General features: G+C 39.1%; 1 protein-coding gene across 1 annotated transcript; it reads left to right on the top strand.

Moving 5' to 3' along the window:
- The first annotated feature begins 700 nt into the window (after positions 1–700).
- On the top strand, positions 701–8563 carry LOC149380919 (uncharacterized). Its single transcript, XM_089601246.1, has 3 exons — positions 701–2693; positions 6166–6214; positions 6755–8563. Exons 1-3 carry the CDS (start codon positions 931–933, stop codon positions 8522–8524), a joined length of 3582 nt encoding a protein of 1193 aa, XP_089457372.1. The 5' UTR covers positions 701–930; the 3' UTR covers positions 8525–8563.
- The last annotated feature ends 4712 nt before the right edge of the window (positions 8564–13275 follow it).

The following is a 13275-nucleotide window of genomic DNA, read 5'->3' on the forward strand; positions in this document are numbered from 1 at the left end:
GGAGTATATAAAGGCAATTATGGTACCGGCTTTGGAGAGCAACCACATCGAGACTCCGGGATGGTCGCCGCCGGATGAGGGAGTTATTTCGGTGTGTGTTGATGCGACAATTGACGAAAAGGGGACGGCTTGGCACGGGGTGTGCTCTTCACGATCATAGAGGCTTTGTCACTGCATCTGAGGAGCTGTAAGGAACCGAGACTTTTCTCCTGCTCTTGCGTAAGCGGTGGCAATTCTTCGGGGAGCTCGGTTGGCGTTGACGCTCGAGGATGATCGAGTTGTAATACAATCGGATTGCCTCTCGGTGGTTCGGGATGTTAATAGTGGGGAGTGGCCGACGACGGAGATGGGAACAATCTTGGAGGACATTATGGTATTGTGTTTAAACTTTTCCTATGTTGATTTTGTCTTCCTCCCCAATTCTTGTAATATTGTGACACACAATTAGACTCGATTTGCTAGGTTCGGATGTACGTTGATCGTAGATTGTCCTACTTTGTGCTATGAACGAGGTCTTATGTGACCAAAATGCTGTTTTGTGACAACAATATTCCTCTGCCATTTAAGTGAAGATTGTTTAATGAATTTTTTGTGGTGCTGGCCACGTTTACTAAAAAACAAATTAATATAATATTTTTTATTTAAAATAAAACAATGAAATCTCATATTGTATAATTTTACTATTCATTTATGCATTCCGAAGTAGAGTTGGATCTCGAACATATTCCACTCTCACGGAGATGCTCTTAATCAAACTCAAAACCTACTTGGTGTATAATTTGTAGTTTCGCCTATCGCATGCGAAAAGATAATCTAAGAAGCCAGGGGGATAGTTCGTATAATCATACAGAGACGGAGACGGAGACGGGAAAAAGAAGAGCAATTCTAGCCTTTGACCTTAGCCTGGGATTCTAGTCTCAGAGGAACGAAATGTTGAAAGTCCAGAGATTCCCTTCGAAAGCGTACGGCAGTTTCTTCACCGGGATTCGCTACGGCATCGGAGGTACGTCATCTTGTCGTACTCTGAAATCCCAAACTTCTGATCTCGAATATGCCTTGGATTCGTTCGATAAAATGCTCCAAACGCGTCCTCTGCCTTCTGTTGTGGGTTTCAACCAGTTGCTGAGTCAAATCGCGAAAATGAAGCGTTATTCAGTCGTCGTTTCATTGGACCACAGAATGGGTCTGGTTGGAGTGAAGCCTAATGAGTACACACTCAGTATCCTGATTAATTGCTTTTGCCATTTGAGAGTCATGCGCTTTGGCTTGTCTATTCTTGGGAAGTTCGTCAAGCTTGGTTTTGAACCCACTCAGGTGACCATGTCCACTCTCGTAAACGGGTTCGTGCTGGAGAACAAGGTCAAGGAGGCAAAGGAGTTCTTCCATAAAATGGTTGCGCAAGGTTATGAGCCAAATGTCATCACTTACACCACTTTGCTGAACGGGTTTTGTAAGACGGGCAACACTAGCGAGGCCGTTGAGCTGTTGAGAATTATGGAACAGACTAAGGACTGCAAGCCAAACATAGTGTCGTACAGCACCGTCATATACGGCCTTTGCAAAGAAGGACTGATCTCAGATGCAAAAGATCTCTTCGCAAAGATGAGAAGCAAAGGCATTGCTCCAAATGTCGTCACTTACAACACCTTGATTCACGGGCTGTGCAGGTCCGGCGAGGTCAACGAAGCCACGAGGTTGGTGGAAGAAATGCAGAGCCGAGAGATTGTCCCCGACGTACAGACTTTCAGTATCTTGGTTCACGGGCTTTGCAAAGAGGGCAATGTTTTAGAGGCCCAAAAGGTGATTGACAACATGGCTCACCGAGGCATAAGGCCGAACGTGGTGACGTACAATTCGATGATGGAGGGTTATTGCCTGGCAGGGGAAATGGGCGAAGCCAGGAAAGTGCTTGACACCATGATCGCCAAAGGCTTATTAGCCTCCGAGGTCTACAGTTATAATATCTTGATCAACGGGTATTGCAAAGCTTTGGAGATAGAAAACGCTCTGGCCATTGTCGATGAAATGTCAGATAAGGGCCTGAAACCCGATGTTGTAACTTGCACGACTCTCATCCATGGCCTTTGTAAACTGGGAAGGACCCGAGACGCTCAAAGCCTCCTTAATGCGATGCAAGTCAGCAGGCAAAACCCTAATGCCCGAACATTCGCCACTTTACTCGACGGTTTCTGCGAACACGGGCAACTTAAAGAAGCGAAGGAACTGTACCGGGATATGGTGGAGAAGAATCTACCCATCAACATCGCTTTCTACACTACACTCATCGGAGCTCTGTGTGAAGCTCAAGATTTAGAAGCTGCAAAAGATCTATTCGGTAAGTTAGAATCGAGCGGCTTATGCACCGATGTGATGGCGTACACGATAATGATCCGTGGTCTTCTCGGCGCAGGACTCGCAGAGGATGCGTTAGAATTATACCGAGAAATGGAAGAAAAAGGTTGTCGACCAGACAGTGTGACCTTTAATATTATGATCCGGGGATTTTTCGACAACCATGACTTGTCGAGAGTTTTTGAACTTACAGTAGAAATGGCTCGGAGGGGTTTCATGGCAGATAATTGGACTTGTAAGGTTTTGGTAGATTTAATATCTGATGGGAAGATAGATTCTTCTCTCCTACCTCTAGTCGTTAAAGATACATGCAGAGACGACTCAATAAATAATGAGGCCTAGTCGGGAATTAAAAATAAACCTCCAATCATATTCAATTTTTTTTTCTACCCTTTTTATATGACAGATTATATCTTACGTTATATTTTGTCTAATGATTTAATCGGTAACCTGTAGTTTTTTTTTTTTTTTTTGTTTTTTTTTTTTTAATTTTTTTTTTATTGAAATGATATTTCAAATTCGATTTTTCTACTTTTGAGTAGGGAAATATTATTTATATTCCTACGCTTTATTGAATAGGATGATGTAACTAAATAGTCAATTTAAAGTTATGAATTTGCAAAATAGCAAAGGCTTGTCTTAATCGAGTGAAATAGCCAAAATGTGCAGCAATCTAGTTTCAAAAATTTTTTTGACTCCAATTTTAATTTTTTAGAAAGTGATAAATTGTTTATAATAATCATAAAAATTTTTAATCCTGTCTGTCATAAAAATTTTGAAAACTTAAATTTGTCTACTATACTGATAAGTTGAAACTTTGGATATTTTACTAATCAATAAGTTTCAAATGGCTATTTTATATAATTTTTCCCATTGAATATCATTTTGGTTTACTTAAGGCTATTCTTGATTTGTTTTCTTTGCTAGCACCGGGCTATGGTTAAAGCTTAAAATACAATTAAAAAATGTTAGGGATTGATTAAAAAAGTTAAAATTGTATGGACTTCATATTAAAAATGTATAGAATAAATCCGAAATAAAAAAAGTTATTCTGGTTGAATTTCTTTTTTCTGACTAATATAGAATTGAAAAAGGAAATCAATCTAATTAAATTGTCTAATTGAGGTTACAATCAAAATTATAAATAAAACATTAAACAAATGCTTTCAATTGATAGAAAAATACCTCCTTTAAACTGTTAATGTTATAATAATTTTTTGTTCAATTTGTAATGTTAATAAATTCAATAAATCGCATTTAAAACACTTTACACTAAACTAGAAAGAAAAAAAAAATTAACTAATAGAATCATGTTTTGTTTTGTTTTTTTTTTTGTTTTTGTTTTTGTTTTTGTTTTTGTTTTTTTTTTTTTTGTTTTTTTTTTTATGGATTCCTCTCACGGTACAATTTTAGATATATCAAGGATAAGTTTATATTTAGACTTATAATTTTTTTTTTCCCTTCGATATAGGTAATTTTAAATTTCATGTTTAGTTATGTGATCATTAAGGCTTTTTATTTTCGTCTTGTGACTCAAACTTCTCTATCAAGTAAATGAGTGAGAATGCGTATCAGTAATAACTAAACCATCTATAATTATCAAGCTTTTTCTAATTTGATATTTTCTTTTTCCTAATGAATAGAAATCAAATCTAATGCAAGTCTAATTATTATTATTATTATCAGTGGCATAAAAGATGAGACGCAAAATTAGAGGGAAAAAAGCTATATAACGTTTAAGACCATCCCCACCCGTAAGCTAAAGGGTGGGGATAGCGTCCAAAGATGCTCCAACCGAGCGGCATATCTCACGCCATTATGGCGTGGGATATTAAATAGGGGTGGTGTCACGCCAAATATGGTGTGACGCTATTCCCTACACCTAAATATTTTTTTAGTCCTTATAAAATTTATAATTTATATATTTGTATTGATTTATAGAATTATATCATATTTATCCTTAAATTATTCATTAAATTTATTTTCAAATACAACATTAACATTTGGAGTTTGAGATAAACTAAAACGACATTAATTTTAAAAGAGAAATAAAATAACATTACAACGACATCGAAATGTAAAAAAAAAAAAATTAAAAAAAAAACAAAATGCAACAAATAAAATTAAAAATAAATTTACAATACATAAATTAGTAGTCGGGAAGATTAGCGCCGGATCCTCCAAGACCGGTGAAATATTGTGAATATGAATCAGAATTGGAAAATGGTGTTTGAGATTGTTGTTGTTCGGCTCTCTTTTGTAAAACTTTGTACTTTATTTTATTTTATTTTATGTTATTTGTTTTGTATTGTATTTTTTTTTCATAAATATTAAGTTTACTTTGTGTTAATTTGTATTTTGAATAATTTTATGGAGTAATACTTGATTATTAAATAATAAATAAGTGGTATAATTGAAAAATATTAAATAAATATAAGGGTATAGAAATAAATAAAAGAAAGTTGAATATAAAATTAATATTTCAATTTGGTGTAAAAAATAGAGTTCGGTTGGAGATGAGATAATGTTTGATGTGACATATACTGTAAAATAGAGTAGAAAATGGTGTTATCGGGTGGAGTTGGTCTAAGTTCACCAAATTTCACTAAAATTATACTACAAAGAAATTTGATAAGATATACCTTATAAAAATTTATATATCAGAAAATTAAGAAAATAGCCAACTTAAACGTTTGACATTGCTAAATAGTAAACATTTGATAAATTTAGGTAAATACATGAAAATGACTATTTATCTAAAATTTACCAAACGTTAGCTATTTAGCAATCTCAAACGTTATAAGTTGACTATTTTCCTAATAGACCATTTATTTATTTAACAAACCAGGACCACTAGTGGGACCAAGTGGGGACCGGGGCTCGTGCATCTAAAACATTTGAAAATGGGATAATGAGACTCATGCAACTTAAAAAAATAAATAAACAAAATTTCGAACTTGATATTTCTATTACTAAACTCTTGTTATTTATATGAAATTAATCAAAATCTTTAATCTGACACTTCTATTATATGATTCTACACGACCATCCTTCAAACTCCGTTGACACTTCTATTATGTTCTACATGATCACCCTTCAAAATTCACCAACTAAGGACAACCTACTTCCCTTCAAACGCCGCCAATATCAGAAAGTCCCACATCGACTAGGGATGTATCATTTGAGCTCTTTATAAGGCTTGTGGGTTACTCCTATAATTACCAAGCTTGGTTTTAGATAGAACCCCACACCTTTAACATGGTATCAGAGTGGGGCCCATTCTCGGTTGTGGGCTACCTGATCGGGCCTATACTTCACGCTTCCAGTGCCTGTGCCAATGTGTGCCTGTGCCTGTGCGCGTGAGGGGGTGTATCAAGGATAATCCCACATCGACTGGGTATTACGATCCTGGGCTCTTTATAAGGCTTGTGAGTTACTCCTCTAATTACCAAGCTTGGTTTTAGATGGAACCCCACACCTTTAAGATGGTATCAGAGCTCACAGTGATTGAAACACTGCAAGGATTCGTCAATGTGTACGAAGGCATTAGTTCTTTCCCTGAAATATTCTCGCCGATTTCAGCTTTGTTATCTGTTATCAGAAGTGGCACATCGAGAAAACATGAAAGGTCCACTACAAGATAAACTCAAAGACGTCGCTCAGCTCATCGAGGTGGCAGTAAGAAATCGAGGCTTTTCTCCCTCTCTTGCGTAAGCGCTGGCAATTCTTTGAGCTCAGTTGGCGTTGACGCTCGGGGATGACCGGGTTTGTAATCCAATCAGATTGCCTCTCGGTGGTTCGGAATGTTAATAGTGGAGACTCGCCGACGACGGGGAAGGGAACGATCTTGGAGGACATTAAGGCATTTTGTTTAAACTTTTCCTATGTTGATTTTGTCTTCTTCTCTTGATTTTGTGAAATTGTGGCACACAATTTGGCCATATTTGCTCTTAAACTAGGTTCGGATGTACGTTGGTCGTAGACTGTCCCACCTTGTGCTATGAACGAGGTCTTATGTGACCAAAATGCTGTTTTGTGACAATAATATTTCTCCACCATTTAAGTGAGGGTTGTTTAATGAATTTTCCGTAGTACCGTTCACGTCTACTAAAAAAAAAATAGTATTATTTATTTAAAATAAAACAATGAAATCTCATATTATTTTATAATTTTACTATTCATTTATGCATTCCGAAGTAGAGTTGGATCTCGACGCATTCCACTCTCACGGAGATGCTCTTAATCAAACTCAAAACCTACTTGGTGTATAATTTGTAGTTTCGCCTATCGCATCCGAAAAGATAATCTAAGAAGCCAGTGGGATAGTTCGTATAATCATACAGAGACGGAGAAAAGAAGAACAATTCTAGCCTTTGAACTTAGCCTGGGATTCTAGTATCAGAGGAACGAAATGTTGAAAGTCCAGAGATTCCCTTCGAAAGCGTACGGCAGTTTCTTCACCGGGATTCGCTACGGCATCGGAGGTACGTCATCTTGTCGTACCTTGAAATCCCAAACTTCTGATCTCGAATATGCCTTGGATTCGTTCGATAAAATGCTCCAAACGCGTCCTCTGCCTTCTGTTGTGGGTTTCAACCAGTTGCTGAGTCAAATCTCGAAAATGAAGCGTTATTCAGTCGTCGTTTCATTGGACCTCAAAATGGGTCTGGTTGGAGTGAAGCCTAATGAGTACACACTCAGTATCCTGATTAATTGCTTTTGCCATTTGGGAGTCATGCGCTTTAGCTTGTCTGTTCTTGGGAAGTTCGTCAAGCTTGGTTTTGAACCCTCTCCGGTGACCATGTCCACTCTCGTAAACGGGTTCGTGCTCGAGAACAAGGTCAAGGAGGCAAAGGAGTTCTTCGATAAAATGGTCGGGCAAGGTTGTGAGCCAAATGTCATCACTTACACCACTTTGCTGAAAGGGTTTTGTAAGACGGGCAACACTAGCGAGGCCGTTGAGCTGTTGAGGATTATGGAACAGACTGAGGACTGCAAGCCAAACAGAGTGTCGTACAGCACCGTCATATACGGCCTTTGCAAAGAAGGACTGATCTCAGATGCAAAAGATCTCTTCGCAAAGATGAGAAGCAAAGGCATTGCTCCAAATGTCGTCACTTACAACACCTTGATTCACGGGCTGTGCAGGTCCGGCGAGGTCAACGAAGCCACGTGGTCGGTGGAAGAAATGCAGAGCCAAGAGATTGTCCCCGACGTACAGACGTTCAGTATCTTGGTACACGGGCTTTGCAAAGAGGGCAATGTTTTAGAGGCACAAAAGGTGATTGACAACATGGCTCACCGAGGCATAAGGCCGAACGAGGTGACGTACAATTCAATGATGGAGGGTTATTGCCTGGCAGGGGAAAAGGGCGAAGCCAGGAAAGTGCTTGACACCATGATCGCCAAAGGCTTATTAGCCTCCGAGGTCCACAGTTATAATATCTTGATCAATGGGTATTGCAAAGCTTTGGAGATAGAAAACGCTCTGGCTATTGTCGATGAAATGTCAGATAAGGGCCTGAAACCCGATGTTGTAACTTGCACGACTCTCATCCAGGGCCTTTGTAAACTGGGAAGGACCCGAGACGCTCAAAGCCTCCTTAATGCGATGCAACTCCACGGGCAAAACCCTGATGCCCACACATTCGCCACTTTACTCGACGGTTTATGCAAAAGGCAACTTGGAGAAGCGAAGGAATTGTACCGGGATATGGTGGAGAAGAATCTACCCATCAACATCGCTCTCTACACTACACTCATCGGAGCTTTGTGTGAAGCTCAAGATTTAGAAGCTGCAAAAGATCTATTCGGTAAGTTAGAATCGAGCGGTTTATGCACCGATGTGATGACGTACACGATAATGATCCGCGGTCTTCTCGGCGCTGGACTCGCAGAGGATGCGTTAGAATTATACCGAGAAATGGAAGAAAAAGGTTGTCGACCAGACGGTGTGACCTTTAATATTATGATCCGGGGATTTTTCGACAACCATGACTTGTCGAGAGCTGTTGAACTTACGGTAGAAATGGTTCGGAGGGGATTCTTGGCAGATAATTGGACTTGTAAGGTTTTGGTAGATTTAATATCTGATGGGAAGATAGATTCTTCTCTCCTACCTCTAGTGGTTAAAGATATATGCAGAGACGACTTAATGAATAATGAGGCCTAGTCGGGAATTAAAAAGGGTTATTGGCAGCGTAAGTACAACTTTTCGATTTTATACACTTTTATACGGAAACTTTTATAGAAAAAATAATTAATAGACTGTAAGCTGATTGTAGGGGTAGAATTCGGCCCCATTAAATAATTTGATATTTGGTCGCCAAAGTATCATATCAATCAAAGCCGATTTCGATAAAATAATTTAAATAATAAATAAACGATAATTATTAATTGATTGTTACTAATCCTTGTCGTACGAATTTAATAAACAGAAAATTAGGAAAATGGGTAACTTAAACGTTGAACATTGCTAAATAATCAACGTTTGGTAAATCTTAGGTAAATAACCACTTTCAGACGTAAATTAAGTAACCAACGTTTGGTATATGAAAGTGGTTATTTACCTAAAATTTAAGATTGAAAGTGGATATTTAGCTAAGATTTACCAAACGTTGGCTATTTAGTAATGTAAAACGTTTAAAGTTGGTTATTTTCCTAATGGACCCTTTAATCAATCACTTGGGCCCGACCCAAATCCATTTTACGACGTCACAATGTAACCACCAAAGTCGTGACGAAGTCTAAGTCAACAAATGAGAAGTGATCTCGCCTTGAAACCAGGAGAATTGACGATTTCAATCGAGCTTGTTCAGACACAGAAGCGATGCTGGCAGAAGAAGAGGCGATGAACGACGAAGTCGCCAACATGTGTCTTCAAGGATTTCATATCCCGTCGTAGTATAAATTCTATTCTTCAGAGAGAATGTGCACATTACTTTACTTTTTACCGCATACTCTCTCTCTCGCTCTTTCTCTCTCTCCCAAATTGTACTTCTCAGCTCGTCGATTGTGTTCATAATCAGTCGAGCTCGACCAGTGTATTCTAGATCAAATTGTACTAAGTAATTGTTGAGACTCGGAAACGACATCAACAGTCTCTTTGAGGCATTTCGTCGAACATCTTGCGCGCGTTTCGGAGATTGTCGGCGTTGAAGTTGTAATCAGAAAAGAATTGGAGAAAAAAGTTGTTCTTTTTCTTATTCATTGTTCATGGGTATTTATACACGTACAATACATAACGTATAAGCAAAGTATCAACTACGTAATATTCTCCTAATTACTACATAATATTCTATGTAATAATCTCCTAATTAGTACATAATATTCTACGTAATATCTTCTAATAACTATGTAATCTGTAACACTCCCTCTCAAGCTGGAGCATATATGTTAATCATGCCCAGCTTGTTACAAAGATATTCAACCCGAACCCCATTGAACGCCTTTGTGAAAATATCTCCTATTTGATCGTCTGTGTTTACATAAGATGTGGAAATCGAGCCTTGTTGTATCTTCTCGCGAACAAAGTGACAGTCGATCTCAATATGTTTTGTTCTCTCAAGGAAAACTGAGTTGGATGCGATATGGATGGCAGCTTGGTTCTTGCACCATAATGTCGCTGGCAAAGTGACGTCGAAGCTTAATTCAGTCAATAGTTGATGTATCCACATTATCTCGCATTCTCCTTGGGCCATCGCTCTGTATTCCGACTCCGCACTTGATCATGATATGACATGTTGCTTCTTGCTCTTCCATGAGACCAAGTTTCCTCCGAAAAATACGTAATATCTAGTAGTTGATCTTCTGTCTATCTTAGACCCTCCATAGTCTGCATCTGTAAAGCATTCAATTCGAGTATGACCATGATTTGAATATAAGATTCCACGTCCTGGTGCTCCTTTCAAGTAACACAAGATCTGCTCCAATGCTGCCCAATGATCAACTGTAAGGGATGCCAAGAATTGGCTTACTATGCTGACGGAGTATGCAATGTCTGGACGAGTAATGGTGAGGTAATTCAACTTGCCGATTAATCTTCTATATCTTTTAGGATCATCCATTGGTTCTCTCTCCTTAGTAAGCTGCACGTTAGGAGTCATTGGGGGCACTGCACGGTTTAGCCCCTAATTTTGTCTCGGAAAACAAATCAAGTTCATATTTCCTTTGAGATAAGTATATACTTTTTTTCTTCTCGATACTTCAACACCCAAGAAGTATTTTAGCGTGCCCAAGTCCTTCGTATGGAACTGAGTGTGAAGGACTGTTTTGAGAGATGAAATGCATGTAGTATCACTTCTTGTAATTACTATGTCGTCAACATAAACGACTACGAGAATGACACCATCTTTCGTGCTTCTGAAAAATACAAAGAGGTCAGATTTTCTCTTTCGAAGTCCGAACTATTCAAGGGCCTGGCTAAACCTTCCAAACCAAGCACAAGGCCTTTGTTTAAGCCCATACAACACTTTTCGAAGACGACAGACACGATCGTACTCCCCCTGAGTAACAAAACTAGGATGTTGCTCCATATACACTTCTTCATGTAAATTTCCGTGCAGAAATGCATTCTTAATATCGAGTTGGTGCAGATGCCCGTCATGGGTTGCCGCCAAGGAGATGAAGAGTCGAACAAATGTCAACTTGGGAACCGGAGAGAAAGTATCGGAGTAGTCAACACCATAGGTCTATGCAAAACCTTTGGCGACTAAGCGGGCCTTCAATCGAGCAAGAGTGCCATCCGGATTCATTTTGACTGTGAAGACCCATTTACATCCAATTGCTCGTTTTCCTGAAGGAAGAGTAACCAACTCCCAAGTACCATTGTCATCTAAGACATTCATGTCCTCTGTCATTGCTTCTGCCGACCTGGATGATCTAATGCCTCACGAACAGTTTTAGGAATGGTGATAGAGTCGAGGGATGAAACAAAGGCATATGAAGAGGATGAGAAAAGGTTATATGAGATAAAGGAAGAGATGGGGTAAGTACACTGTCGTCTACCTTTGCGTAATGCGATGGGAAGATCATCGATCAGAGGTAGAACTGATGACAAAGGACCCGGTGTAGGACATGTCTCTAGTGGATCAATGAGGGTGTGTGGTACCCGACGGACACGACGAGTGTAGATCTTGATAGGAAGAGACGGTGGTGCAACACTAGGAGCAGGTTCAGTGGTGTCTGTGGAGTCAGGTGCTAAAGGAGGTGGTACTGGTGAGGGATATGGAACGTCTGGTGAAGTAATGGAATAGACTAAAAGATCATCGTCCTCGGGTGGTGGCAAAATTGGTTTCTCAGACGTAAAGTATGGTAAGTATTCTAGAAATGTGCCATCGATAGACACAAGATACCTTTGGAGACTCAGACAATAGCATCGAAACCTTTTTTTGAAGACGAGAGTATCCTAAGAACACATATTTTAAGGGTTTTGGATCTAATTTTGTGAGACCTGGATGAACATCCCGAACAAAACATGTACAACCAAAGATTTTTGGATTAACGGGGACCAAAATCTATTGAGGGAATAATGTTTTTCAAGCAATCACACCTTGAAGAACATATGATGGCAAACAGTTGATAAGAAAACATATAGTAGAGATGACATCAGCCCAGGAACACTTTGGAACACCTGTCTGAAATAGCAAAGCTCGTGCAGTTTCTAGAAGGTGTCGATTTTGGCATTCAGCCACTCCATTTTGAGACGGAGTATCAACATATAATGTTTCATGGAGCATGCCATTTTGGGTCATGTAATTTTAAAATTGATTAGACATGTACTCTTTGGTATTATCACTACGGAAGGTGCGAATAGAGATATTGAATTGAGTACGGATCTCAGCACAAAAAGAGCAAAATGATGAGAATAATTCAAAACGAGTTTTCATTAAAAATAACCGTTACACGAGAAAAATCATCCACAAAAGTGACAAAGTATCGAAAACCTAGTTTGGACGTAATAAGACATGGACCCCAAACATCTGAATGAACTAATTCAAACAGAGCGTTAGATCGCTTATTGATCATAGGACTGGAACTAAGGCGATGATGTTTAGCAAACTGACATGACTCACAATCTAAAGAAGAAACTGAGCGAAATTGAGGACAAAGAAACTTGAGAAGAGGAAGGGAATATTGACCTAAACAATATGTTTTTCAAGGGTTGACGTGATGCTGGTGCAACAATGGATTTGGGTGTCGAGAATGTAGAGGCCTCAAGATTCATGTCCTTTACCAATAGTCCGTTTCGTCATGAGATCCTGAAAAACACAAGAGTTGGGGAAAAATGAGATTGACCAATTTAATGTTTTTGTGAGTTGGCTAATGGACAAGAGGTTAAATGATAGATTGGGTAAGTGCAAGACTTGAGATAGCAATAAAGGAGTAGGTGTGATAGTGCAGAACCAATAACATTGGAAGGGGATCCATAGGCTAAGGTAACCGTAGAAGCGGAAGCATGAGGTGTAATGGTGGAGAAGAGTTTAAAATTACATGTCATATGATATGTGGCACCAGAATCAATGACCCATTTGGATGATGAGGAAAGAAGACACGCACTTGGATTACCTGATTCGCCAATGGCAGTGACAGAGGGTTTTGAAGTCCTTAGTGGTTCTTGATACTCGAAAAATTTGGCATACTCATCAGCAAGACACGAACCAAATTGTTGTTGGAGGATGCAGCATGAGCCGATGGGTTCTTTTGATTCTTGTACAGAAGCTTTCAGCCTTCTTGGATCGTGTGACCTTGTTTTTTTGTAGTAGTTACAAGTGACTACGGCAGTATCTGTTGGACGAGAATTTGAATTCCTTGGGGCTCCAGGTTTGTAATAAGCGGGGTGGCTTGAGCTATGCATGTTTCGGGATAGTAGAGCTCCACTGACAGGATTAGACGAGGTTCCATCCCTGCGAAGAACGCGGCTGA

This window comes from Urtica dioica, chromosome 11 (assembly GCF_054948205.1).
Source record: "Urtica dioica subsp. dioica isolate 48M chromosome 11, U.dioica_male_clone48M_v1_H2, whole genome shotgun sequence".
In the NCBI taxonomy this organism is placed as follows: Eukaryota; Viridiplantae; Streptophyta; class Magnoliopsida; order Rosales; family Urticaceae; genus Urtica; species Urtica dioica.

Coding starts and splice junctions, on each gene's coding strand:
- LOC149380919 (XM_089601246.1), top strand. CDS start 931: ATGTTGAAAGTCCAGAGATTCCCTTCGAAAGCGTACGGCAGTTTCTTC. Junction 2,694..6,165: donor TCAATAAATAATGAGGCCTA/GTCGGGAATTAA, acceptor GAATGTTAATAG/TGGAGACTCGCCGACGACGG. Junction 6,215..6,754: donor CGATCTTGGAGGACATTAAG/GCATTTTGTTTA, acceptor TTCTAGTATCAG/AGGAACGAAATGTTGAAAGT.